Source organism: Gambusia affinis, linkage group LG13, assembly GCF_019740435.1.
Source record: "Gambusia affinis linkage group LG13, SWU_Gaff_1.0, whole genome shotgun sequence".
NCBI lineage: Eukaryota > Metazoa > Chordata > Actinopteri > Cyprinodontiformes > Poeciliidae > Gambusia > Gambusia affinis.
The window spans coordinates 4,793,636-4,821,206 of record NC_057880.1 but is presented as its reverse complement, the minus strand read 5'-3'; the positions used below and the strand labels follow the sequence as shown (position 1 = coordinate 4,821,206).

The 27,571-nt window shown below is 39.9% G+C and overlaps 2 protein-coding genes across 3 annotated transcripts; one reads left to right on the top strand and one right to left on the bottom strand.

Annotated features, from left to right (window-relative positions):
• The first annotated feature begins 2,456 nt into the window (after positions 1 to 2,456).
• On the top strand, positions 2,457 to 5,968 carry ciao2b (cytosolic iron-sulfur assembly component 2B). 2 transcript variants are annotated; one of them, XM_044136689.1, is made up of 5 exons: positions 2,457 to 2,708; positions 2,926 to 3,005; positions 5,096 to 5,221; positions 5,308 to 5,393; positions 5,610 to 5,968. In XM_044136689.1, exons 1-5 carry the CDS (start codon positions 2,582 to 2,584, stop codon positions 5,926 to 5,928), a joined length of 738 nt encoding a protein of 245 aa, XP_043992624.1. In that variant the 5' UTR covers positions 2,457 to 2,581; the 3' UTR covers positions 5,929 to 5,968. The 2 variants fall into 2 exon arrangements, with proteins under 2 accessions (XP_043992624.1, XP_043992625.1); XM_044136690.1 differs by having other exon boundaries at positions 2,461 to 2,708; positions 5,308 to 5,353.
• A 153-nt stretch (positions 5,969 to 6,121) lies between these two features.
• On the bottom strand, positions 6,122 to 23,417 carry LOC122842635 (coiled-coil domain-containing protein 85A-like). The gene is made up of 4 exons (XM_044136688.1): positions 22,230 to 23,417; positions 19,296 to 20,355; positions 12,941 to 12,998; positions 6,122 to 11,468 (listed from the first exon to the last, which is right to left on the bottom strand). Exons 1-4 carry the CDS (start codon positions 22,494 to 22,496, stop codon positions 11,453 to 11,455), a joined length of 1,401 nt encoding a protein of 466 aa, XP_043992623.1. The 5' UTR covers positions 22,497 to 23,417; the 3' UTR covers positions 6,122 to 11,452.
• Positions 23,418 to 27,571: the final 4,154 nt, after the last annotated feature.

The following is a 27,571-nucleotide window of genomic DNA, read 5'->3' as shown; positions in this document are numbered from 1 at the left end:
TTTTTATATCTGAGGTGGTGCACCGGCTGTCACCAGCTTTGTGGTCTCATTAAAAGCACATCAGGTGTGTTGCTCTGGGCTCAACTCCAGAAACAGTGTCTGACTAACATTATATTATACAGGAACTGTGTTGATCTCTGTGCTCTCAGAAATAAAGAATAAACACAAAGTAATGGTCTAAGATAAGCAGTGAGCACACAGTCCCTCATGTTTGACAGCATTGCTGAGGCGGTACAGGAGGATACATTGGTGTACATGTGTTGGTTTTAGCCAAAACTTTGTCTTTAACAGTTCACAGTTTTCTCTCACTTATCATTCTGCATTACAGTATGCTGTTATGTTTTGTCTTTATAAGCTGTGCTCAAAGTGTAATGTTTCATGGTCCGAATAATCACGGATCAGCAGTACAGTCAAATTAAACATGGCTTCTGACGAGGCCGGGTTGTCAGATTAAAAGTATTTTTTAACAACCAGTGGGATCTGTCACAATAGAAAAGTTTGTCGGATGATAAATTGTCCCAGACGTTGTTGCGATAAATGATCAGATTGTTGCTTTCAGACCATTTTCAAGTAATACAATGGTAATGACAGAGGAATGCAAGAACACGTTCTCAAAAATCGATCGTTTAAATTTTAATAAATATTTTGACATAGAGAGACTGTAATAATATTTTTTTAATTATTAATAATAATAATAATAATAATAATAATAATAATAATAATAATAATAATAATAATAATAATAATAATAATAATAATAATAATAATAATAATAATAATAACTATTAATATAAATATGTACAATATAATATCTGTGACAGACTGGCTACCTGTCCAGGGTGACCGTGCCTCTCGCCCAAAACGTTCACTGGAGATTGACACCAGCACCTCACCTGACCCCACTAGGGACAAGGGTGTTAGAAAATGGATGGATGGACAATATCATATAAATATATATAATAAAATATTAAATAAATAGGAGTTTTGTAATCTTATGGCAGGAGGGATAACACTGGAACTGGAAGACTTTTTAAATATCCAAAATAAATATAAAAAACAACAGAAACAACAAATAGAATGAATTATGAAGTCTCTGTAAGCAAAATTGTCCTTCAAAAGAAAAGCACAATTTTGCACCAGACTGATGACTTTTATCATCCAGTTTTTGGTAGAAAAAGAGAGAGAGAGAGAGAGAGAGAGAGAGAGACAGAGAGAGAGAGAGAGAGAGAGAGAGAGAGAGAGAGAGAGAGAGAGAGAAAGCTCATATTTTTATATTTAGAATGTTTGTTTATAGGCCTATATGGTATTCTAATCTTAAATCATAATTAAGAGAAATAAAGGCTTGAAACCTAACCTCTGTGCATAAATAATCTATGGAATGTGTTTCACTTACTGAATTGAGTTAAGTGGACTTTTCAACAATATTCAAATTAATGGAATATAACTCTACAGAATTACACTGTCCATGTTTCCCCTTCCTGTTTCCCAGTCATTGCTGTTGACAGGAAACTGTACCCTAATGACACTGCACGGATAAGCAAGTATAGACAATGGGTTTATGTTTTACAAACATGCCATGGTGTGTCAGGCTAGAATAGAAAGACTCTGCCATCTACAGGACAAATGGAAAAATTACACCATGTCGTTCAGGCCAGAAATACACCGTCACCATTATGTTTAATCTAGAATAGAGATTAACATCTCTAAAACATTTATGAGTGTAGAACAGAGAGACAAGTTTACTTTTACAAAATCATTCATTTGCAAGATAAGTGCAGTTGCTTGACAGTAAAACAATAAAGGAAAAGCTGAGGCATGATCAAAATGCCTTGCGACTTTGATGTAGACTTGACGTAGACAGTTTTGGTTCTGATTTAATAAGAGTCACGCGTTTCTGCGAATTATTTTCTGAGCTCAGGAGCAGAGACTAAGCCTTCCAAGGTTTTTCTTTCTGGGACACCGTAGTTTTGTTTTTTTGTTTTTTTTCCCATACCGCCGGGCCTGGTACGTCTGTTGATAACTTATCTTTACAGGTAATATTGCCAAAAATGTTAGGTAAATGTGGTTCTATAATAATAATAATAATGATAATAATAATAATAATAATAATAATAATAATAATAATAATAATAATAATAATAATAATAATAATAATAATAATAATAATAATAATAATATAATAATAATAATAATAATAATAATAATAATAATAATAATAATAATAATAATAATAATAATAATAATAATAATAATGATGATAGTACATCAGATGTTTATAATGCTTATTGAGGCTTTTTATTTAATTAAATAAAAATGACTATTTTACATTATTTGTGTGTGGTTAATACTGTAAACATATGCTGTTTGTGGTCGAAATTAGCTAAAATCAGAAACAGCGGCAGTAACTTTGAAGCGCGTCTTCTTTCATTAAGCAACTGTTCCTTTAAGACGTTCACGTTGACGTGGTGTTTCCGTTCAACCCGGAAGTACTCGGTCAGATCGCTCTTTCCAGCGCAACGGCTTAGCTAGATATATATCTATATATATTTTCCGTTTCAAGGCGTATAAAATATAGGTGAAAATGTCCGGAGGGGTCCAACTGGAGAATGCGAACCCGGTGATCTTCCAGCGCTCCGGGGACAGGATGCTAACAGCGTCCGAAGAGGACGAAGACGTTCACGACCCCATCGACGACAGGGAAATATTTGATATCCTTTAAAAAAGTGATGAAAATGTTCTGCAATTCAGGTTGTATTTAATGTAATAAAACAAAATTGAGAACGTTCCTAAAGTAGATACAATTTATAGAAAACAATAAACCACTATACTTGTGCCTGTATTTATATTATCTGATGCATAAAAGTAAAAAAAAAAAAAGTTTCAGTCATGCAGAATAAAGGTTTTATGTTCTTTAACTTGTGCTACATCTGATCCGATCCATCAATGACCCGGAGCATCCGCTGTCTCTGGAGGAGCTCAACGTGGTCGAGCAGGTCCGAGTTAAGGTTCGTGTTTAAATTCTTATTAACCTTCACTACTAACGGGTTCTGAAAAGATTCACCCGCAAACTTCAATGTATTTTATGTGACAGACCAACGAAGAGTTCTGTCTAAGTGTGAAATGAAAGAAATATCATACTTGTTGTTTATTTTGCTTTTACAAACCAAAAATCTGAAAAGTGTGGCGTGCATTTGTGCTTAGCTCCTTTTACGCTAAAAGAGTAAATGAAGCCAAAACAACCAATTACTTTCAGAAGTAATTTTGTATTTATTCTAGGGTACTTTTGTTAATTGTTTCAGCAAGATTGTTGCAAAAAGCAATTATCAATCAATCGCATTATAAAATAAAATGAGCTCAATTTCCATTCTGATTGTTAATATTTTTTGAAGGGAACAATTGTGCAAATTGAAATTACTAAAAGAAATTTTCTTAATGGAAACATGGCAACTTAAAAAAAAACAACAACATGTCTCTCTACAAAATTTTCCGCGCTGGGATGTAGTGGTTTTTCTGTCATTTAGAAATGAGACATAAATCGCCAAACTCCATTGGAAACACACAAGTCACGTTATCAGCTGCCGCATGTTACGTCTGGTGAAAACGATGAAGAAGACGGCAGGAAGTGGTAGAAGGATGTTGTTGTTTTTTTTGGGGGGGGGTTTCAGACATTGTGCAGCTGCCTCCACCAGAGCTCTCAGAATTACACAGTCCAGAAAAAGTTGCCATTTGTACATGTTGTATCCGTAGCTCTTCTGTAAAGTTTGAGACAATTTCAATAAAACAATTATTCGTTCCAAGTATAAGGCCTGAATAAGACGCCGGTGTATCCTATGATGAGCGTTAGCCTCAAGGCTGAATTATAACTGTTTACATCCGTCACTGCCATGGTTTGTAGTGACTCATCGTGCTTCCACATTATTTATGTACAATTTTCATTTAGTTTCTTATTTAATCACACCAAATGTAAACATAAAATTATGTTTTTTCAGCATTATTGAAATACTGACGATGATTTACACACATGAAAACGCAGCTAATGATTGCATAGCGTAGCACTGCTACACCTTTTGCCTGATTCCGTTAAAATTCTCACCTTCGTCGATGATGCTTCCTTACCAGTGGATGTGTGAAGTAAAAATTGTTTATTATGTCTCTTAAGAATTTTATTTAATTCTTTCACTTATTTAACCATATTAGTTTTGTTCAACCTCTTAGAGTATAAAGGCTAGAGAGTCTCTGCAGAACCACTTAGATAAGGTTTCCTGTTGACCTCTCCCTGCAGCAATTGCAGCAGGCTGATAGCGACAATGCTTCACCATCCGTACTACAACAAGGGTCAGTATTTGTTAACAGAATAGAACAGATAGTTTAGATAGATGTAGTGTGATGGAATAAGCCTTGAGTCTTAAGAAGTTTCTCTATGGAAAATCACCAGCTCAGAGTTTCAAGAAATTGATGTACCTTCTGGATATTCTGGTTTGACAATGTTCTTGTTATGCAAAATTGTTCCATTAGTAAACCTGATTTTTGGAAACTCACATATTTGAACAAGAAGATGTTTATCATCCAAGGAGTTAACTGACCCTCCAGTGTGGTTACGTGGCTTGTTTATTGTCCAACTGAAACTGGAATGACCACATTGTGTAACATGACTTCTATATATTGTGAGGGCTTGCAGCTCCAAATCTGAACCCAGTGCAGCTCGCTGCTGTGTTTGTTCTCCGTCTGCAGGCGAAATAAAGATTTGCTCTTTGCCGTTTGCCAGAGTCCCAGCCTGATCTGTTATCATACAGATTTTTGTCCACAGATGTTTGATCTCCCAAAATGTGAAGAAACATATTTTTTGCCAGTGACAAAATCTAAACAAAATGACAGACTCCTTCCTTTGCCTTCTGATTGGCCAGGAAGTTGACAAGAGATCCTTAGGCTCCTTTAGTTTCCAGATTGGCATTTTGTCATCAGGGTTGGTTTGATCCACAAATTAAATTATGGAGGTAAGCTGGCAGAGGAATCTTCAACTTCAACAAAGTAGTTTCCTCTGCTGCTCTGAGTGAATTTACGGATACAAGTTGAATTTTGGTGTGTTTATTTTCAGGTCGATGATACGGAGAGTACTGTCGGTGTCGAGTTCACTCCCACAATCCCCCACTGCAGTATGGCGACACTCATTGGTCTGTCCATCAAGGTCAAGCTTTTGCGCTCCTTGCCGGACAGGTTCAAAGTAAGTTTGCTTGTATATAGAAGATGAATGTCCTGCCGTATTATCATTGTAATTGTTTTGACTAGACTTTTTCTTTTACTACTCAGATTGATGTTCACATCACTCCTGGAACTCATGCCTCGGAAGAAGCAGGTAGAAACATGCAAAGCACGTCAAATGTTTGGACGTGCAGGTGCATATCAAATTGTTGAGAGAGAAAACCCAAAATAAAATGTAAATTTTACCCAGGACAAATACAAATGATTTTTAATGCTTAAATGGGTGCCTATTGAAAGGATTGGCTTTGTTCTGTACAGTGTTTTCCACTCAAAACTTCATAAATGCTCCTTTTGTCACATTAAGCAGACCGAACAGTACAGAAATATTTTTTTATTTTTCCCATCTGCAGTGAACAAACAGCTGGCGGACAAAGAGAGAGTGGCAGCAGCTTTGGAGAACTCGTCTCTGTTGGAAGTCGTCAACCAGTGCTTGTCCAACAGGACCATCTAAACATCTTGGACTGTACGATACTTTTCCTTCGTTTCCCATCAGATCGTGTCTGTCTGTCTGTGGTTGCACATAAGCAACCAGAAAGGCTACCGATTAGAAGCTTGTCTCCAAGTTGGCAAACATTTACCTCTGATGTTTCTTCAGTAGCACATTTTAAGATTTACTTTCTTTTTAATCCAAAGTTTTTATGTACATCATTTGTTGTTGTCTGTATATAATGTGCATATAGTTTTAGTAAAATATATCACTCAGAAAACAGGTTGTACTTCCAGCATCTATTCGTTCAGTATGTCTCCGCCCCCACAACCACCGATACGCGTCTCAAAATGAAGTGCAGTCAGCGGCTGCAACATATCACCTCGCATCAAGTCTGAAATGACGTGTCTTTGTTAGCTGTAGATATATAATCATAACAGGAAAAAAAAATTGGTTGAAACCACTAATCCACTTGGAGAAAAAAAAAAATCTACCTATATAATGTCTTGAGTTTTGCAGTAACATTCTAATTTAATTCATGTTAATTATCTTTTAATTAATGTTAATTATCTAGTGTGAGTTGAATGTAAAGCAGCCTGATGAGCACCGCAGTAGAGAAATACCTCAGGGTGACCAACAGGCCACACTGCTTGACGTGAGGCATTTTCAGCATATTTCAGTGTCCATGGATGTGCTAATATTTTCCTAATAACACCCATACATCCACACCAACACACAAGAACTAGGAAATAACGAGTCATTTTCTACATAAAGATAGTTTATTAGCATGTATTATACATAGATCTCTGGATATATAATTGTGATTATATAATACCAACAAGTCAAAAATAATGGCTGTAAGTAAATATTTATAGAAAAGCAGATTTACTACTATTAAACTTTAAAAACATGTCTTTCAATATATATTGTAATTCCTGCTTGTTTCACCAAATCTACAAAAACAACATTTCACAGAGTCAGGAGGTTATACTGTGTTGCCTCAGGATTATATGTCTGTCTACGGGTCTCTGCACATACATTATTGTCAATGATTGTATATGGTCCAACAAAAACGTTGCATCCTTCTCAAAACTACGTATCGTTCTGGCACTGAAAGAATTAAGTCTTTTGGGGTAAAATGCCTCAAAACTTTCCGCTTAAAAACAAATGAAGGATCTGCCTTTTCTCCAGGAGATGGAAAACTAGGCGCTTTAGAAACTACTTCCTGTCATATAACACTTCCAAGACTTAAGGCCAATTATTCTTAGCTTTAATAACACGTAGCTGTGCTTTATCTGTCAAATAAATCACAAGCTCAGACTTTTGAAGCGTTTCTTTGTGGGACGCTTCATCCATTCGACATGGATCCCAGTGAGGAAAAAATGAAATGCGGTCCTGTTACAAAGTGAGATGAAGAATTTTATGGGAACAAAAGAGTATGGGAGAGACTGTAGATAAATATTTAAGATATTTCACAGAAGCCCGTTTGCAACAACGTCTTCCTGTAAATGACAGCCTGAAGTTGATTTAATAATAGGCATGCTACATTTTGAGTTACTGTTTCGACTTATTAAAGCGGGGTTCTGTTAAGAGTTTTTGACCAGTAAATCCCTCACCTAGCAGTCTATGGGCACTGGAGGCAAAGTGACAGAGACACCTACTTTTTGTTTTCTTCAAAACAGTAAAACTCCTCCTTTTCTGTTGCCAGAAAAAGCTTCACACACTCACATGTTGACACACATTTAAGAACAATGAAAAAGCGTTTTATCTATGGTAGAAAGGATCTTTCATTTCTACCAGTAAACACTTGGCTATACAGCATATATTTTTTATTTAAAAAATAAACTACATTCTCAGCCATCCAGGCGGTTTACTCTAAGTGTTAGGCCCATAACGATAATATCTCTATAGGTTCTGGAGAGTTCATAAAACAGGAACAGTTCTGTCCAGCGATATGAACTGAGAATGCCTCGGTATTTTTCAGCAGATCAATATACGTTCCAAGAATGTTGTTGTAAATAAAAACAGACATTTATGTAATCAGACATGATGCCTGTTTAAATGCTTTGGCAAACTTGATCACATCAGGGCTGAGTATGGATTCTTACTAGCTAAATTTGATGAAAAAGCTATTAGCTTATCTATTGCAGGTACCATATTTACTGTTCATGACCTCTTAGTAGAACCCCACTTTGCGAAAACATCTCTCCACAAGGTGGATTTCAAACCTTCATTAAAGAAATTTACTGAAGAAAAATCTGATTTTTTTTTTTTTTACTCTTACAGAGTTATAAATATATTGGCACAGTGTTCTTTTTTTGGAGCCAACATCTGGGCAAAGCTCTTGTGGCACAGAGAACTTTTGTACAATCTAGTTTTTTCGAAAGAAAGAGCTTCGCTCTTATGTCCAATAAGCAGGAGAGTTATGAGAAAAATAAATAAATGTAGAAGATAGTATAACTCAAAAGATGAACTGTAAACATGTTAAATTACATGTTGAATTAAACTACATGTAATTGCTGTCCAATTACATGTTGTCTTGCTTGCTATTTATAAAAATGTTGCTAACGGTACATTGTCACTGACCTAGGGTTGCACAAAATGGCGCGCACAAAAGCACAGCACCACACAATATGAGAGCTGACATAAAGTTTATAATACTGCAGCACTGTTGACATAGGAGCAGATCTTGACCAAAAAAAATATAAATATATATATATTTCCAAACAAATTTATAACCCTGTGGAAAACAGCAGAGTAAGGTGCTCCTAACTAAATGCTACATTTGTAGAAGTTGTACACACACCTTCCAATCTCACATCCATTGAGAACTGAAGGTAATGTGTTCTGGTAACATTTCTTATACTTTGCCATTTGGAGCAGTTCTGCGTTGGTAATTTCAGACTAACTGTGACTTTATCAGAAAGTCTAATTGGATAGTGTGATTTCGACCCTCATTTTTAATCCGCAAGAATAACTGTACATACCCTTTGCTACTTGTGCTATACAAAACTACATATAGTTTGAATTTGACATCCAGGAAGTATGAAGTTAGGCTTAGGGAATAAATAAAGCAGTAACAATTATGGATGATAGTTTTAAAAGAGTTGAAAAGAGATCAGATTATGCATGTCATAAACTGAGGAGGTATGTATTCCTTCCACACTACAATTCCCATAGTACGAACGGTCATTGCTCATGAGCTCCACAAAATTAATTAAAGCTGCACTATGTAACTTTAAAAAAAAAGATTTTTACATATTTGTAACTATCACCATGTCATGGCAGTATAATATGAGGCAGATACTCTGTGAAAAGATTGTGCTGCTATTTCTGTCTGAAGAGATGCTCCACTCCCAGTCAAAAACAACCAATCAAAGGCAGGAGGAGTGTCTTAGCACTGCCAATCATTCTCACGAAAGCACTGCTAAATGTGCTAATGGCGGAGAAATAATTTTCCTGTATAGGAAAACCGTTTTTCTGCGGTCACCAGTGGCCATGCTAAATGTCCTTAGCATTCACAACAGGCTCTGAAGCTGTAAGCTGTAAGGAGGGGAGGGATGATTGACAGCGCTAAGCTAAGACTCTCCTCCTGGCTCTGACTAGTTGTTTCTAGTTCACACTGGAAGCACTGAGAGAAGTGAGAGGAGCTCAATTTTTTTGGACCAATTATTTGTCCCAAATATGTTACAAATGTGTGAGAGTATAGTTTTTATATATATATATATATAATAGCTACATACTGCAGCTTTAATTCTCACGTTGTCCATAAACCTCCAAAAGTGTGAATGGAAAAAGTAATTAGTTACAGAAAAATGTTGTTGACATCTTTCTTCTCCTCTCTAGTCTGAAGAATGTCTAAAAACAATAAAGTTTTCTTACTAGCTATCCTCATGCCTGCTCCTCTCCCAGTAGCACACGCTGACTGGTCCTTCTCTAGATTTGTTTACCAAAAATGTTTTTGTTTTTATTGTAAGCAAATCTATAATCTGTCTATTTTCCTGTAAAGATGAGTGAGGCCGTGGCCACAGAACATCCTCGTACGCTCTACGGCATTTAGTAACTTTAAAAATAAGATCCTCTGAATATCCAATCAGATTCTTAGGCCAAAGTCAGGAACGACCAGGATGTTAAATAACCTGGGTCAGAAATAACAGCTGCCGGTCTCAGAGGGACCTTGTGGCCAACAACAGCAAGGCATGTGGCATATAAGTTCCTTAAGTGAAAGTAAACTACTCAACTTTGGACTACAGTCAGGAACTTAGATCTTTGTTCAATGGTGGTTCTGGTGGTGGAAGTTAATGGGTCCAAGTGATTGTAAGACTTTGAATTCCTTCCCTATTTCAGATTAAGAGGATTAGTCCCAAAATTGTAAACTTTTGAATTATATTTTGAACATTCGATTCCTTTATTATGACCTTCCATTTTATTTGTAGTTACACTATAGAATCGACATTACAATATGTGCTGCACAAATATTATATTGAAGTCATCATGTATGCAATACTGCAATTGAACAGGACAGCTCACATTCATTAATTGGTAGATTTGTATACATTAGATGCTTTATTCACTCACGCTCTGCATATTGATCATATATTTGGCCATACTGCCCGTCAATGACCAAACCTGAAAATGTGGGTACACTGTAATCAATACCTTCACCAAATACTGCCAACCTGTCCAGGTTGTACCCGCCTCTCGCCCATTAGCTGTTGGAGATTGGCTCTTGTAGCCCTGCAACATTAAGTGTTTTAAATAATGTGTGGATGGATCTTCAAATTTACATACATTTTTTGGGTTGTAATAAATGTCTAATAATGGCTAGGAAAATAATGACTTCTTAAAATTGATATTAACATTATTAGATTGGTTTATGAACAATAAAATAGTTAATAGAATATTGCATATTAATAAGACTTTATTAAAATGTTTATGGAGTATCGTGAGCTATGGGCTGTATCTAAGGATCTCCTTACAAGCTACAAATGGGTTGATTGATTACAGTAGCTAGATGGTCTTGCTGAATAATATGTTATGATTTTAAAATAAGAGCTTCGCACTAATCCACACTTCCACTTCCTCTGTCCTTACACAGCCAGTTTTTTCGGAACCTCCTGCACCAACATCTCCATTGCCTATTGTTAAGAGGACAAAACTGTTGAAACTGCCTGATGATGACGGCCAGTATAGCAAGAGAAAACATCCTTTGAATTAGAGTTTGTGCTTTAAAAGTGTGTTTTGTTCCAAAGCAGGAGCTATATTTATTACCTTGGTGTTTGCAGTGTTTCGAATGCCAGCTGTTGTTACTGTTGAGGGGGTTTTTAACCTTCAGTGTGAGTATCAGACGTTGCTTCTCGTATCGAGCATCTTCTATGAGGATCTGTCTTTCAAAAGAGGTAGAACCATATTGTTGGCAACAAGGATTCTGAGCAGCTTTAGTCATTTCTTTCTGTTTCTTTTGGCAAAGGAGGGATAAGTCCTCACCTATCCAACACGACGAACAACATCTAGTGTTACCTAGTAGAGATGCATAGTAGCATTAGCAGCAACAGGAGAAAGGGCAGAATGTGTGTTTCCAGAGTTTCACCTCTCAGTGCCAGTGTTTCATTCTTCAGCGTCTTTGTTTTACGCCGATTCCTTTTCAACCATTTATCCACCCAGTTAAACATTGGTCCATTCTCCCCTCCCTCGTTCCTCTCTCTGTCTCGGTGGTGTGTGTGGGCGTGTTGTCAGAGCAGCATCAGATCAAGAGGCGTGTCCTGGTCAGGAGGCGTCAAAGCTGAAAGACAAGAAGGTAACGAACAACTGTTTTCAACGCATTCGTGGACTCAACTGAAAGCAGGGATGTGTCTTTCTAGCATGCTGATATATTCTCCCCAAAAGATCTACTGCATATTAAATATTCATTTCTTCTCTTTTCCACTGCCAACTAAAGAAACTTCAAACTTGTGAAGTTTAAATAAATTTTCCTCAAACCTGAGACTCATCACTAAAACACAGTTTTAGTATAATGTTAGATGTCTGGCTGGCTCAAATTGTACATGGGGATTTGGCTCCATCATAAGGCTACTACACTAGGGAAGGAAAATGATTCTCACCTGTTCAAAAATGTCATTTCTTTTATTTGTAGATACAGTCAGGCAAGATTTAACTATACTGACAATAAAGCTTGTCAAAAGTTGTTCAACAAGAATCATATTAATAATGTCTTTTAATCCTAAAGAACTAAGAAACGTACTTGTATTGCTACTCAAAGGAATAGAAAGGAGTGGATGGCCTTTGATTTGGAGAAAAGCAACACAATTTGTTTCCCGTATTGGGAAAAAAAAAGACTTCCTGGTGGAGTTCTTCCTTTTTCTCGTTTCAACTGAAGAAACTGCAAAGCTGCACCCCCAACTGACCTGGAGGAGCAGGACTTGATTATTTTAAGATATCTTTTTTTTTTTTTTTTTTTTTTAAAAGGAGACTTAATTGTGAAGGTGTGGCAATGAGTCACAATCAAGATGAAACAATTTAAAGTTGATAAAAATTAGATTCAACACAGAGAAGTCACATTAAGCACAATTTGAGTGGCCAAGATAGATGGTGATTTGGCTCCACCATGTGGCCAGAGAGATTCACTACATGATCGAGTTGTAATAATCCTCACGGGAAGGGACCGGATGCGCACAAAGCATCTGGTTTTACAAAGCAGTAAGGGAAGAATGAAGGTGGTTAATATTTCGTAGGTGGAAGTAGACAGATCTGGTGATGTTATTAATGTAGGGTATAATGTGATATCAAGGACGACACCCAACCTGGGTGGAGGACGAGAAGGAGGAATTATCAAGAGTGAAAGAAAAGGGGGGGATTTGGTACCAATGAGGAGAACCTCAGTGCTGTGGCCTCCATGTACTCCATCAGACCTGCTGACTGGATCCCAGTGATGAAGCTTTGAAGTAAACATTGTTGCACTGTTCCAAATCTTCCTCGCCATCCATGCCACAGTGAAGATTGCTGAGAGAAACACATGGCTCCTCATGAGCCATTGCAGACTGTTCTCTGGAACGCCACCTGATAACAGTGGCGTCCCAATCCTGCATCCACTTAACTGAATCTCTTATTAGGGCAGAATACTCCCTTGAGGTCTCAGTCCATTAGATAAAGGGAAAGTCTATTCTTTATCAAACCATGAACCAGATGGTGTAAGCAGTTTTATATAACTTCTTTTGCATGGTATTTCTTCAGTGTTTCAGTGTGGAGAAGGCTTACCTGTCCCAAAGCTTTACAGTCCGACAGGAATTGGTGCAGCAGCCAGCAGATATCAGTGCTGTAAAAATCACCACAAGCAACAATGAGAATGTGTCATGGCTCTGACTTAGATGTTTGAAGACAGTAAATAATGTAGCCTCTCTGGATGAACCTGTGTTACTCCACCACCCAATCCATCTGTCACACACTCAGATGGACAGATGGATTGTCTGAGTGTCACACACTCAGCCTGCTCTTATTCATTTGGTGACCTGCTTACGCCTGTGGTTGTGTCCCAAAGGTCTAGCCTGTCAGAGAGACACACTCTACTATCTCTCTCTCTCTCTCTTATACAGGGCAGGACTCTGGTCTGGTTCACAGCTGTGTATTCTGTTTTGCTCCAGTGCACCTTACTGTTTTTGTCAAGCCCATTGATGGATGGAGAAACAGGGATGAACTTAGGAAGAGGACGCTTAGATGACGTTCGGTGAATGCTGTCTGAAAGTCGAATATCGAAAGTTGGGACCTGATGTCCAGCAAACATCTGAATGTTCAATCTAAACATTCACTCACTATAAAAAAAAATTGTTTTGCTGTATTTATTTTTTACTTAATCACTAAACATCTTTTCTACTAATATTCTGCAATCTCCAGGAATGCCTTTTGTTTTCGTTTTTTTTTAACTCAAAAGACAGACTATCGCCAATATCATCTTCCAGGTAAACAAAGGCAACACAGCAGACAGTATGCACGCATAAGAGGACTGAACGGTAAATTCATACAGCACTATACTAGTTTTACCGACCACTCAAAGAGCTTCACAGTAGACTCACCCAATCTTGCAGCTGTTAGGAATTATTGCAGGATGTATGAATCACATCACTGCATACAGGCCAGATAAAAGTGTTCAGCAGATCTCATCAAACAGCAGCAAGACAAAGAAGAAATGGTTTACGTCTTTAAAAAGGGATTAAGCACCCAGTCCACCATCAAAGGACACATTCACACTAGTAAGAGGTCGAAGAGTCCAATTCTTATTCTTCACAAACACACACTTTCATACAAAGTGCATATACAGTACGACATTAATTTGAATACATAACAGAGGAACATGCTTGGGGCTGACACCTGGACTCTATTGTTTCCCATCTGTTCGTTTTTAGATATTTTCATTAGGAGCATTTGCATGTGTGTATGACTGGAGTGTGTGCATGTGTGTGCGGGTGCGTGGGTGTGTGTGTGTGAGGTGGTCACCGCAGGTCTGGCGTTGGCATAATTGAAGATAAAAAGGGACTTCAAAGCTGACAGGAGATAAAATGGCAGGGAAGCAGCTGCTGGCCTAGTTAGCATGTCTGTCTTTAATACAGGACGTCCAATCATAAATTACACGGAAATAGAAACACACACACACACACACACACACACACACACACACGCAGTCACTCATATTACATAAGATACAACACTGTAATTTTTAGGCATATTATAAGCATTAGATGAGCCGGTTGACTTTCTTATTGAACTGTGTATTATTTTTGATTACTTAAAAAATAAGACGGATGAGCGGAAGTAACTATTTTATGAACAGCATATAGAATCACTGAAAAAAAGAAAGTGTGTGACTGCTAATAAAATCTCATGCACCATGACGCAACAGTTTGTCGACCCACTTTTACCACTGTATTCCTGATTGAGCATTTCTGACCGGGTTCTTTGAGGACCTGCTAAAGCATCTCAGTCATGTTTAGGTCTAGATTTATTTTATAGCTTTTGTGTCCACAAAAGAGACTGAATATTTGTCATCTTGTCACACACAGAAACAACATGCACATGCCATGGTGCACTCTGCCACCCATTTGCTGAGACCAGAAATGTATTTTCCGTTTTGTCCATAAACTAAACTTGCTCAGCTACAGAACTGGAGTGCAGCCTTCTATGTTCCTTGCATGTGTCTGTGCCTCACCAGTATGCATACACCCACTGCGCACTTTGCTGCCGTTTGAGCCAAACTTACCACTGGGCAGCACAAATTACTCCAATAGGAAATTAACGGAGAGGAACATGTCTAAATTAACATTTAAAACAAATTAAATTCCTTTAAATCATTAACAACTTATTTAACTTCCCTTTGGGATCAAAAATGTATTTTTGGTTTTGAAATAATCTAAACATACTGTGGAACAGTGTTTGTGTCTTGTGGAGCTGTGGAGTGGAGCATCATTCATTGTTCTGTTAGTCCAGAACTGACCTCGGTGTCTGAACTTCCTTTGTTGATTATTATGTGCAGTGGTTTCCAAGCAGCATAAAAACACATCTATCACAGCGCTTCATTCATGTCTTTTCTCCATCCGACAGACTATTGAGCCTGCAAGCCTCTAAAACCAGAGTGCATTGGCCACTGCAGGACAACGTTAGCCAGGTAGTGAGATGGGTGGGGGCTGGGTGGAAAGATATAGGTGGAGGTTGGGGTAGCTTAGCACCACCACTATTTCGATCTGACCTATGTGCTGCAGGCTAATAGTCTTGTCTTTCCTCATCTCAAGGTCAATTGTTTAGTAAAAACATGAACTGTTATAATCAGAAAAAGCAGAATGGAAAGTTACTTGGTGCCCATTGATTTATTTAGCATACCGACTGCAGTGGAGACAGACCTTCAAAGCTAAAGACCCTTCATTTGTAAAGGTACTGGTCTGTGATGGAGGCTCCCTGATTAGGATTTACACTGCTTTACACTACAATTACACTGATTTAGCTGCATGCAAGGCAGCACCAAGAGGAGGGGAGCTGCTCTCAAAGGTGGGGCTGCTAAGAAAGAGAGCCATGTGATGTTGGGAAAAAAAACGAAAGTAGGAAGGATAGATGAAGATCAGAAGACGGGTGTCTACTTGTGCTGGAGCAATAGACGTATTGAAAGGCAATAGAAAACCATAAACACCTATAGATTAAATGCAAGTTATGTTGTTCAACGATTGATTTTGTGAATACAATGATTCACATCTATGGTTTCACTCTTTGCTGATAGAAACTATTTCATAAGATATTTCTGCAGCATTTTATTTTGTTTTTACTTGTCCTGTCTGTCAGAATGGTTGTCTTGGTGACAAGTTGAGGCCCAACACATTTACTTCCACAAGCAGAGCTGGAGGAGCCATTTATCTTGTTTTCCTGTGTTTATGCCATGTATTTCATTTTGTGTACTAAGTATTGGAAGGGGATGTAAAGGTAAAGGTAAAGGTCATTTTATTTATGTAGCACATTTTCAGCAACAAGGCAATACAAAGTGCTTTTCAGCAGTGGTCTCCAGACCCCAGGGGGGCAAATGGTTTTCTGCTGCGCTTAGTTTAGAGTTATGGCGGATTTATTTGGTTCTAAATGGAAATGACAATGTAAAGGGACATTGTGAAGGAAATAAATGAGTATGATTATAAGTCAAAATGAATATTTGCATAGTTCATTTTTATTTGGGCATTTTTGATGGCAGGGAAAACTTATCGTCAACACACCAGTCCAAAAGTTACTTCACTGCATTTTTAATAAACTATTTTATTGCTCATTTTGCTGTGGCCTACCTGTTATGAACTACTCCTTGCTTAGAAGGCAAGGCCCGGTAATTTTACCTATCTTCACCGAGAAATGGCCCAGCACTTCTTGTTAAGAGATTTTGTAATAAAGCAGACCAACAACTCCTGCCCCCTGTTCCACAGGAGGGACCGCACGTTCCGAACTGTAATCTTCCTCTGAATGCTTCACATTGTGCTGCAAGAACTCTAATATGAACAACCGATGCTCAGACACACACGCACAGCACTCATACCCAATCTATGGCGGTGGTGATGGTGCTCTGAGACTGAGGGAGACGTGCGAGCATCGTTGGGAATTTACTTAGCAGCACGGCACAGAGCTCTGATGTAATTCTCAAGGGTCTATAGGTTATAAACCGATATCTGTCTGGCTCTGTGCTTCACGCTGTTCCAAACAGATTACTGTGAAACAAGAGGTGACAGCAGTGAGAAAGGGAGATACGAAAAGACAGAATGAAATGTAAATGTGAAGCATGCCAGAGCAACTGCGAGCTGTCTGGAAGCTGACTGAAGCCCAGCTGATTTTATTCTGAAGATGCACACGACTGACAGACTCATGCTGTGCCTTTAGACAGCACATCCAAAGGCACATTGTGCTCCTGTGTTTGCACTAACTGTTCCTCCCTGGATGCAATGTTCTCAGAACTCCTTCTGAGTGGAAGGACATTTCTAGAAGCTTAAGTAACCAGTTGTCAACAAACTTACAGTAACGATGCACCCAACAGAAACTCAGATTCAAACGTTTTGACTAACGCGTTTGGTGTGAACGCACCATCAGGGCAGCAGATCTATAGCCATTGTTGACTGCAGGGTGAGTTTTCTGCGGTATCTTTTAGTGACTACTTTCAGTTTTCCTTTATGTTATTTTCTTTTTATAGCTTTGAACTTTTAGTACTGATCCTGACCAAATCAACCTTCTCTTTTAGAATAAAATGATAAATTTAATAACGTTAAATGGTAAAAGGCATGCATTTATATGGTGATCTAACACGTCAGGGAACTCCAAAGTGCTTCACACTTCAATCAGTCATTCAGCCTTTCGCCCACCAATGATGGTAAGCAACATTGAAGCCACAGCTGCTCTGAGGCAGACCACCTAACCCTCTGACCACCAGCAGCAGGCAAAGTGGGTGAGAGGTCTTGTCCAAGGACAGGAAGGCTTGCAGCCCGAATGAACAGGAGATTTGTCTCAAAGGTTAGCAAATACTGTTAGCTTTAAACATTTTAAAGAAACTGACCAACTCTGAAGAAACTTAACTTTAACTTCATGATTTTTTTCCACTAAGTAACAACAGACACACAACAGATTGTGACTGTCAGTGCAAACTGGTAGCTCCAGTTTACCACATAGTAAGTTTATTGAGAGATTTTTTTATGTATTTGGTCAGTCAGATATAACATGTCTGATTCCAGTCAAAAACTAGTTCCAGAATGTATCTTTACTTGTAACTATAATAGCAAACATAACAGATTAGTATTCACTCCGGTTTTTATATAGACAAATTGATATTAAAGTCATAAGATGATCGATATCATTTCCACATATTTTAGTATTTTGTTTTAGATGTTTGGCTCAATCGACTGAAGTTAATAAGGAGATGAGTTCAAACGAGCAGGACGATCTAAATGCACCACAGCACCATGTTTTGCTCCCATTCTTTCACAATAACGAATTGCAAGGCAGCTATCGAGACATTTCTATGGCTCTGCTTTGATAAACTGCCATCAACTGCTGGCCTGTCAGACCAAATCATGATCAACATGATCTGTGCTTCAAAATTTAAAAAAGGACTCCTCAGAAGGCCGATATGTTTCTTGTTCTGTTTTTGTTTTTGTTTTTTGCACAGTCCAGAACGTATAAGATAACAAGGCACAAGGGCAATAATGTGCATGTGTAAGCAGCTCCTGGCTGCTGCTGCTGTTTCTCTCTGCTCCTGACTGAGCAAAGACAAAGCTGAGAAAAGTATTCCTGTAGGAGAGCAACTTGATCATCAGCATATACGTGAATACACACACACACCCGCATGCACATCCCCACACATACTTATATATATAAGTATGTTAGCATATTAAGATTGCTGCAATACGTGTATCTGTATTGAACTGTTCAATAAAGTGCTCTCTGTTCGATATGCACTATGTATCGAACAATTCATTTACAATTCATTTACTCCACCCAGGCTTCATTATCGACCCCAGATCCACTGAGTGCCTCCCACGTGCATTCAAGCTAGTGAGACAAGCTATGTGAAATTAGCTCATTGCAAAATGATTACTGCCTCAATTCTATCTGAAACAGCAGCTTCTCCACCATCATTCAGATCTGGCGTTTTAGAACTGCTTTGGTTTTCATGTTAACTATGACCCTGACGGCGAGCGCATATCACCGAACATGTTAGCGGTGCTATCTGCTATGACATCAGACCGATAAGAATTATGTCACCATTTCCTATTATCAAGCAGATAATTATGGGACAGACAATTATTGTGAACCCCTAGTTTTATGATTTCTCATCCGTTCCAAAGTCTTCTGTTTTATACATAGTTTTGTTGTATTTATCTTGTCATTCAGAATTAATGACCATCATGGCAGAAAAGACAAAAACTGTCTTCTCATATCTTCCTTTACATCTGGACCAAACAAAATTAGTATTGGCAGGTCAAAGCTTTGCAAAACCTGAGAAAACTGTATTTAAAATTCTGATTATTGCATCTCTTCTAATGATAAATATAGCAATCTGGGCTAATAATTTAGCGGTAATAGTAATATTTGAATTAAGAATGAATGTGCCTACCATTGTACAGACTCTGATGATGGGGGCTCATCTCTTCTCCAACAGCCCTCCTCTGAGCCCTCTCCCTGCCCGGGGACCCGCCGCTGTGCCTTCCCTTGCTGTTCTCCCCTCCAGGGCTGTGATGGTAATTATGGTGGTGCCGCATAGACTCTGGACTCCCAACAATCACCCGGCCTTTCCTCAGGTACTCCAGGGTCCCTGATGTGGGCTGCTTGGCTTCAGGACCTTTGCAGCCGGCCCCCAGATTGTCTCCCTGGAACCTCCTCTGACTCAGCTCCGGGCTGGACTTAGCCGACCCCTTCCTGCAGGCTGGTGACGCGTGCCCTGACATCAGAGACGGTTTTTGAGCTAGTAGCTCAGAGGTGGAGGGTTTGGAGTTGGAGTCACAAGGTAGCCTGGTGGGAGATTTGCTGTTTTTCTCAGGCCAAGGTCCTCCAAGCCCATATGGTGCTAGGTTTAAAAGGGACCCACCACGGGGGCGGCAAGACTGAGGGAAGGTTTGGTACTCAGGGGTTGACCTGTTTCTCCTATTTGGAGATTCACACATATCTCTATGTTTCTCCAAGGAGTGCCTTGGCCCTGATCCTGGGCTCGCACTGGAGCTCAGGGCAGGTGACTTGTGGTGGGGTTTATCGGGGCTATCCGTGCTTCCTGCGCTGGAGGTACTACTCCCATCGCCAACATCCCGCAGCAAGCCAGGTGTAGGCCCACCCCCTGCGAGCTGAGACAGGCTGTTCTGGCTGTCTATTGAGCTCCTGCAGCTGGGATCTCCCAGGGTGTGGACCCCTCCTCCATCTGTGGCAGCGGCTCGCTCCTCCTCCAGCAGTAAGCACACCTCCTTCAGCTCCAGATTCTCCTGGACAACCTCCATCTGCCGCTGCTCCAGTTCCTTTAACTTCTGCAGGTAGACGGCCACCTCCTTCCTCATCAGCCCCGCGCTGAAGCGGCCCAGGCGCTGCCACTCCCGCGACACCCGCTTCCCCTTCTGCCGGTCGTCGTCCAGGAAGCAGCACAGGTCCCGCAGCTCCTGGTTGTCCTCCTGCAGTTTCTGGTTCACGTCCTGGTTTACATAAATCCAGCATACACACACACACACACACACACACACACACAAATAGAGAGCAGATAAGCAGGGAATGACATGCACATTTCTGTTGTGACTGATCATTTGCTGACAGACAAGCCTCTCCGCTTAATATTTTTAGCTACTTTCTCAAACCCAAATGACAATTTTTATTTATTTTTTTTAAACCTTTTGAACTGTAAGGATAAAATGATCAAGGACAAACGTCGGTTTTTGCTGTTAACGTGAAACTGAAGCTGCAGCTAATATCTGATCCAACTATTAAATATCTGCGTTGACGTTTTTTTCAAGACAAGTCTGGATGGAGAATCAATAGCAACCCACAGAAAAACATCAGAAAGAAAGCAGCCAAAAGCAGACGTTTTGCCTCTTTGTCTTGACACTGGCCTATTCCAACTCCAGTTCCAAAGAAGTTGGAACACGGTGTAAAACATAAATAAAAATGCAATACAATGATATGCAAATTCTTGTCAACTTACATTCAATTGAATTCACTACAACGGCAAGATATTTAATGTTCAAATGAATCAACTTTATTGTGTTTTTGCAAATCTTCACTTATTTGGATTGACCTGTTGTTGTGTTGGTTTTGTATAAACAAGGTTTCCCCCATGAAACTTGGTAAGCCCAGATGTTGGGCGCTAGGACAGTCATTCATCCAGCAGCCTGTCATGTTTTTGAGTTCAATAGTGTTTAAAGTTGACAGGAAATTTGAAAATATCACTTGATAATTATGTGTTATTGAAAGATTGGAAGATTAACACCTGAACGCCAACTATAAAGTCTTAAAAAATGCGAACATAAAAAAAAAAGAATAAATAAGCAATTCTTAACCTGATGGAGCACAAGTAAAGCCTGGTGGCCCGCCATGCTTATAAAACACTGGAGGGAAACCCTGATTCACACGTCACAATACTGAAATCCATCGTTCCTTTATGAGTTCAAAGTTTATTTGGGCAAACAACAGGCATGATTGTGACATGCACAGGATTAAGCACAGGATGGATCACCTCTAGAAGGAAAACAGGAAGTTACTGGCAGCAGTGGCTCAGCCGATGCCCCTTCCAGGAAGTTGTGACCCATCGATACAACCCAATATATCTGAGATTTTATGTTACAGATTTACACAAAATAGTGCATATTTGTGAAGTGGACAGTAAGTGATGAGTTTACATTTCCTTTTTTTTTTTAAGTATAGAGAAAATCTTAAAACATGTCATCCATCTACAGTCCCCCAGAGCCAACACTTAGAACCAGCTCTGGCTACAGGTCCGGAAATATTGGTGGGGATTGTCCCCGTCAGGCCAAAGTTGGTGGGGACATGTCCACACCACTCCTTCGGGAAGTTACGCCTATGCTTTGATCCAAACAGGCTGGGTGTCCTGCTGGAAGGTGAACCTCCACCCTCGTCTCCAAGGGAGACGGAAGATGTTCCGTTATTGTTCTGCGTTGAGCTCCATCCACCTTCCAGTCAACTCTGAGCAACATCTCTCTGCTTCTGAAGTTTGCTTACACTGGCTTTTATTCAAATGGGGCTGAAACCAAATGCACGCCAACTCTTATTATTTCATTAGTTGAAGAATTTGAACAATCACGAAGTGCTACTTTCAGCCTGTCATATAAAATCGAGTTCAATTTGTGGTTGGAACTTGGAGGGGGGGGGGGATGTGACAAAAGTTGAAGAGGTGTGAATACTTCTGCGGGATACATTTGGAGTGTTTCATTTTGACATTCCACACAGATGTTCACCCTGGCAGCGTGCTCGCTCCTCCTGTAACTAAACGAGGTGAAATCCTGAGGGGGGTCATGCTGCTCCTCTGCGCCCGAGGCCCCTCCCCACTCCTTCTCACCTTCAGACTCCGGATCTCCGTGAGGTGCTGCTGAAGCCTCCGGTTCACCTCACGCATCAGATTGCCGTGCTCCACGATGACGGCCCTCTTCTCCGTCTCCGTCTGGCGCAGCCGCCGCACCAACTCCGGTTTGCTCCACTTCAGCAGCTCCTCGTCGGGGATTTTGGCGACGTCCTCCACCGGACGCTCCGCGCTCTTGGACGGAGGCTGATGCTGCTGATGCTGCTGCTGATGCTGCTGGCGCTGCAACGCGCCCTTCTCCATCATTCCGGCCAGGGACGGGGAAAGTGCTGCGTGTGGTGAATCCGAGCGAACCCGAGCTCAGATCACAACTCGGATCGTTTTGCACGGTCCTCCTTTTTGCCGTATTATGTCCGCGAAATCACATCCCGCTCGTTTCGACCCACGCCCATGTTGCAGCTCCAGCTTCAGCACCCGCCCCGTTATATTCATGCTGTTAGAGCATCATCCTGCAATCCGCCTGAAACTCCGAACAGAGTCTGGAACCGGCTTTACAGGGCGGGTTCCCCTCCAGGTGCATGCCGGCCCTTTTGCGCACTGCCGTTGCTCAGTGCGCACTACAGCTGTTCAGCAACTGAGGAGGAGGAGGAGGAAGAGGAGGAGGAAGGGGGGCTGCAAGGGGAGCAGGCTGCAGGTTCATATCCAGAGAGCCAGGATGAGAAGGTGTGTTCGTGATGACAATAACCCGCTTCTGTCCCCGGATGCTGCTTCAGTCCCGCCCTCTATGCTAATGCCGCTTGGTCTTTTGGCGCCATCTAGTGGACACCAACATTCAAAAGTGCGGGGCTTGAACTACAGCATGTAGCTCAGTCATCGTTTTTTTGTGTTTGTTTGTTTTTGCTTAAAAATATACATAATGATGTCAATTATTAATTATTGTCCAAGTTATTATTAATTATTGGCACTGTTTTTCTGCTCATTCTTTTTATTCTTTTTTTTTGTTTTAGTTGCAAAAATAAAACCCTTCTTTGGTTTACAAAAGATGGTAAATGTCCAGCACAACGCCAGATTGTCTTTCACCGAGATCATTTCGAACTCACACACAGCTGTGTGTGACTACCCATTTGTGATGAAAAAGCTCTGATTTGCTTTTCTTTTTATTCATTTACCACAACATGCGTGTACAATAAACATTACAAACATTACGAACTGACAATAACAATAAAACAAACAAACAAGCGAGGGGGTGTTCACTCTTCATCTCTGATTAATGCTCTTCGTGCCTCACTCCCAAATAGTACTTTTCTGTCGCTGGTCACCTGGATTGGCAGAAATAATTAAGTCTTCTCCTGTTAATATGATTTTCTCCATTCAGAGTGATTTTCTGGACTTCTATAAGCTTTTTAAATGTGGAAAAAAAACTTATTTATACACACTTTATTTTACAAACCATTTTAATGAATCTTTAGTTCAGCTGAATTTATTTGTACAGCACCAATGTCCTACATACGTCTCCTCAAGGCACTTTACAAACCAAACATTCAATGTAACAATACAGGTAGAATCAAAATCAATTACTTTACTCTGACCTGGAATGTCATCCATCCATCCATCCATCCATCCATCCATCCATCTTCTGTTCACTCTTGTCCCTAATGGGGTCAGCAGGGTAGCTGATGTCCACCTCCAGCTACGTTCCTGGCGAGAGGCGGGGTCACCCTGGACAGGTCGCCAGTCTGTCGTATTTTCGGTGAACAATAAGGTTAAAATTCATTAGTTGCTGACAACAACACGTAGGACGTCCGCCCTGGAGGTTTGGAACTCAGGTAAATTTTTGTGATTTGGGGCATAGAGAGCACAGAAGTGCGGCAGCCCCTACTGTATTAAATGAAGACAGCACGACTGGAAAATTGGCCATGCTGCAGCTTTAATAATGAGATAGGATGATGGGGAATTTTTTTTTTTTTTTACATTTGCAGAAATACTACCAGAAATATTACAATGCATTGGTTGCAAGATTTAATCCTACATGGAAAAGAATCCTATTAAAAAAAAAAATCCCAAAAAAACAAATAAATACTGACCAGTGGACATGGCCACCCTGGAAGTGGGCGAAAATATGAATTGCTCCAAGACAACTAGTATAAATTTAAGATTTTATTACGTTTATCTAAATTATCTCAAATAGACAACCACTTTCCTGACAACAAGAAGTCAAATTTCAAGAAAAGCTGATAAAATACATAACACACACAAAGAACATGTACTAACTTTTAACTTTAGCCCATAGTTTGCAGATTTATTTACATCTGCCACTACTAGACTGATTAGCTAATTCCTGGTGGCTGGTTTAAATCTCACTGAACCACTTTAACAGGCATTTGCATAATGCATATAGTCTTCCATCCATTGCTTTCAAAATAGATGCAAGCGATAGGAAAGTTAACTTTGAATTGTAAAGCATACCTAAGTGAACACCTGTCTTCCCGGCAGGGCCGCAGAAATATGTGGGAGGGGCTGTTTGACTAGATTATCTGGATTTTTTAAGAGGATGAGTTCCATACATAAGAACAGATGACAGCAGTCTGTCTGCAGAGTCTGCCAGGAGAAGATGGAGAAGCTGCTGCTCACACTCGTAACTCTTGTCTTGGTGTCGTCCTGCAGCGGTCAGTCTCCGTCCTGCACTAACTATCCATGTCCGAAGTACGAAGTCGTAGAGAAGAACAAGGTAGGAATGATGGCAGTTACCTCAAAAGCAAATGTTTCTCTATGTCAGTAGAAAAAGGATTTCTCTTTGCTTGCTGTGTACCAGGATTTTGAGGTGCGGCGCTATGTTGACACCGACTGGATAACCACGAAGCTGAACAGCAGAGACAGTTTTTCATTCATGGCTGCATCGAGGACACTGAGAGCTTTCTGCGACCAACAAAAGGCAGCGGGTAAATCAGGAGCTTAAACTCCATCTTTTTGCTTAAACAGTGATATGGTTTTGGTTTACTTTTGGGAAGTAATTTGGGAAGGAAGTAAAGACCAGAAGCACAAAGCAGAACAATAAAGTCAAAGTACCAAAGGTCAGTGTTACCCTCAGTGTATTACAAGCCTGGCGGGCCACCAGGCTTTACTTGTGCCGTCACCAAGCTAAGCATTGTTAATATACTTTTGTGTTTTTTTTTATGATTGCCTTTTTAAAAAAACAAAAAACTTTAAAGTTGGTGTTTAGGTATTAATCTTCCAGTCTTCCAATAACGCATAACTATCAAGTGATATTTTAAAATCACTGTTTAATGATGAGCATAGAGAGGCGACAGACATCAAAACAGCCCAAGTCGCTTCCTCGTTCCTTTGCCGCATGTCTTTCCATCCGTTCCTGCTAGATTACGGTGGCCACTAGTGCCAGAAAATTCTTAAAAAACAAAAAAGACTGGCGTTGGATGTGACAGGGACAGGGGGGAAAAGTACAGGCAAAATAAATGTCTTATGCAAAACCAACAAACTGGAAAGAAATGACACCTTACCCACTGATAACCACATCAACTCACACACTGAACTGCATATTTTGGGACTTGATTTTCTTTAGACAATGAAAATGTTCTCATATTTTATCGCCAATGTTCTGTCATGTGAGAGAAAGAGAAACCCCAATAATATCCACTGGAGCCAAACTGCAGTTGAGGTGACAACAGATGATATCAAACCTGCATTTCCACTTTAAGAGGCTTTATCTGCACATCGTTCTTCTCTTTGACGGTTTTGTCTTCTTTTCCAGGTAATGTGATCTTCGATGGCTGGCCCGTACTGATAACCTCAAGAGAGGGTCAGACTCCTTCTACTACCTTGTCATGGTTTCTTGCACCTGACTCGAATCCTGAGGTCACCAGTACATCGGTCACAGTGGAGCACAAACCTGCCACCACCATCTATGTCCGGTGAGCATTGTTGCCTTGTTGGAACTCAACCCAGTGAGAAAAGATTCTTGTAAAAAGATGTTTCAAGGTTTGCTATGTGTGATCAGGTGGAGAAGGCAATACAGAAACCAAGACAAATAGACATAAGTCAAAATTAAGGCTAATCACTTTAGGCTTTAAAGTATTTTAAATGCATAAAAGTCCAAAATACGTCATCCACCTTAGAGGGAGGTCTTCCTCTGCGAGGATTCGGCCATTACTGCACCTTTTCTCTCAAATCTGAAAGAAAATGCCCAGCAACTGGTTCGAGGACCCTGAAAGGGTCATCACACAACGGCCGTAGTAGTGTTCTGTGTGCATTGTCTTGAACCAAAACAAATTTACGGGGTTCAATGCTCTTTGGGACAAATGACTGGGGCAAGCAATTGTGTACAGGGCCAGGAATAGATTATTGCACAGGTGGACTAAACTGTGGTGAGGAGACTTCAGGTAAAAACTCCCCAGGGGCACCCAAAGGCTGACCAAAAACCAGCTTTTCTTATTTATTGGATTGCACTGCAAGCACCCAGTGGAAAGGAAGGTGGACCAAAGGTCGTCTAGAAAAAAACCTTAAAAATCCTTCTCAAAAAGAAAAGAATAGTATGCATTTTTGTTTGACTGCAACCTTAATGTTTCATTTGGTGGCTGTGCTCAGTCCATTGTCTGTAGTCAGTTTGTCCTGACTGGCTAAGTGGAACAGCCAATCAGACGTTTGGGTCTGTGGACGAGCCTAACAAGGCCCGCCCACTCAGTCTGAAGGTTTGACAGCTTAAATCAGGGGTCCCCAATCTGGGTCCTCGAGGGCCGGCCTCCTGCATGTTTTAGTTCTCTCCTTGGTTTAACGCACCTGAATCAGATGATGGCTCGTTAGAAGGCCTAAGAAGAACACTGACATGCTGAAAAGGTTGTTGGTGCCACCAGGGAGAAAACTAAAATGTGCTGGATGCCGGCCCTCGAGGACCGAGATTGGTGACCCCTGGCTTAAATTGTTTCATGACAACAGCTCATACACAGGAGCCACGAACATAAACGAAAGCACAGTGAAATAATTAAATATTTTTTCAAGTAGAAAGTTTCTTTAAGTTGTATTTTAGTATTTAATTTCAATATTTAAAAAGGTAGATTTAATTATTTCATGGAAATTTAGTTATTTGAATAATTCATCATTTCACAATTAATTATTTATTGATGTATTTAATAACTAAATGACATATTTAATTATTTAGAGCTAAATGTAAATATTTAATGAGGATTTTAATAATTTTAGCATGTGATTTATTAAAGCTGAATTATGTAACATTTATATATATATATATATATTTGTTAAAACTGTCAGCATGTCCTGAGAGTATAATATAAGACAGATAACCTGTGAAAAGATTGATGTCCTCCACCTCCTCCCTGAGCTGCTGTTGCCATCTGAAGAAATGCACAGCT

Bases quoted from the DNA above. Each gene is read 5' to 3' on its own strand.
- ciao2b (XM_044136689.1), top strand. From the start codon at position 2,582: ATGTCCGGAGGGGTCCAACTGGAGAATGCGAACCCGGTGATCTTCCAG. The intron at 3,006-5,095 runs GTTCGTGTTTAA...GTTTATTTTCAG, and splicing joins TCGAGCAGGTCCGAGTTAAG to GTCGATGATACGGAGAGTAC. The intron at 5,222-5,307 runs GTAAGTTTGCTT...TTTACTACTCAG, and splicing joins CCTTGCCGGACAGGTTCAAA to ATTGATGTTCACATCACTCC.
- LOC122842635 (XM_044136688.1), bottom strand. From the start codon at position 22,496: ATGATGGAGAAGGGCGCGTTGCAGCGCCAGCAGCATCAGCAGCAGCAT. The intron at 20,356-22,229 runs GTGAGAAGGAGT...TATGTAAACCAG, and splicing joins CGGAGATCCGGAGTCTGAAG to GACGTGAACCAGAAACTGCA. The intron at 12,999-19,295 runs GTAGGCACATTC...TGATTTTTACAG, and splicing joins TCATCAGAGTCTGTACAATG to CACTGATATCTGCTGGCTGC.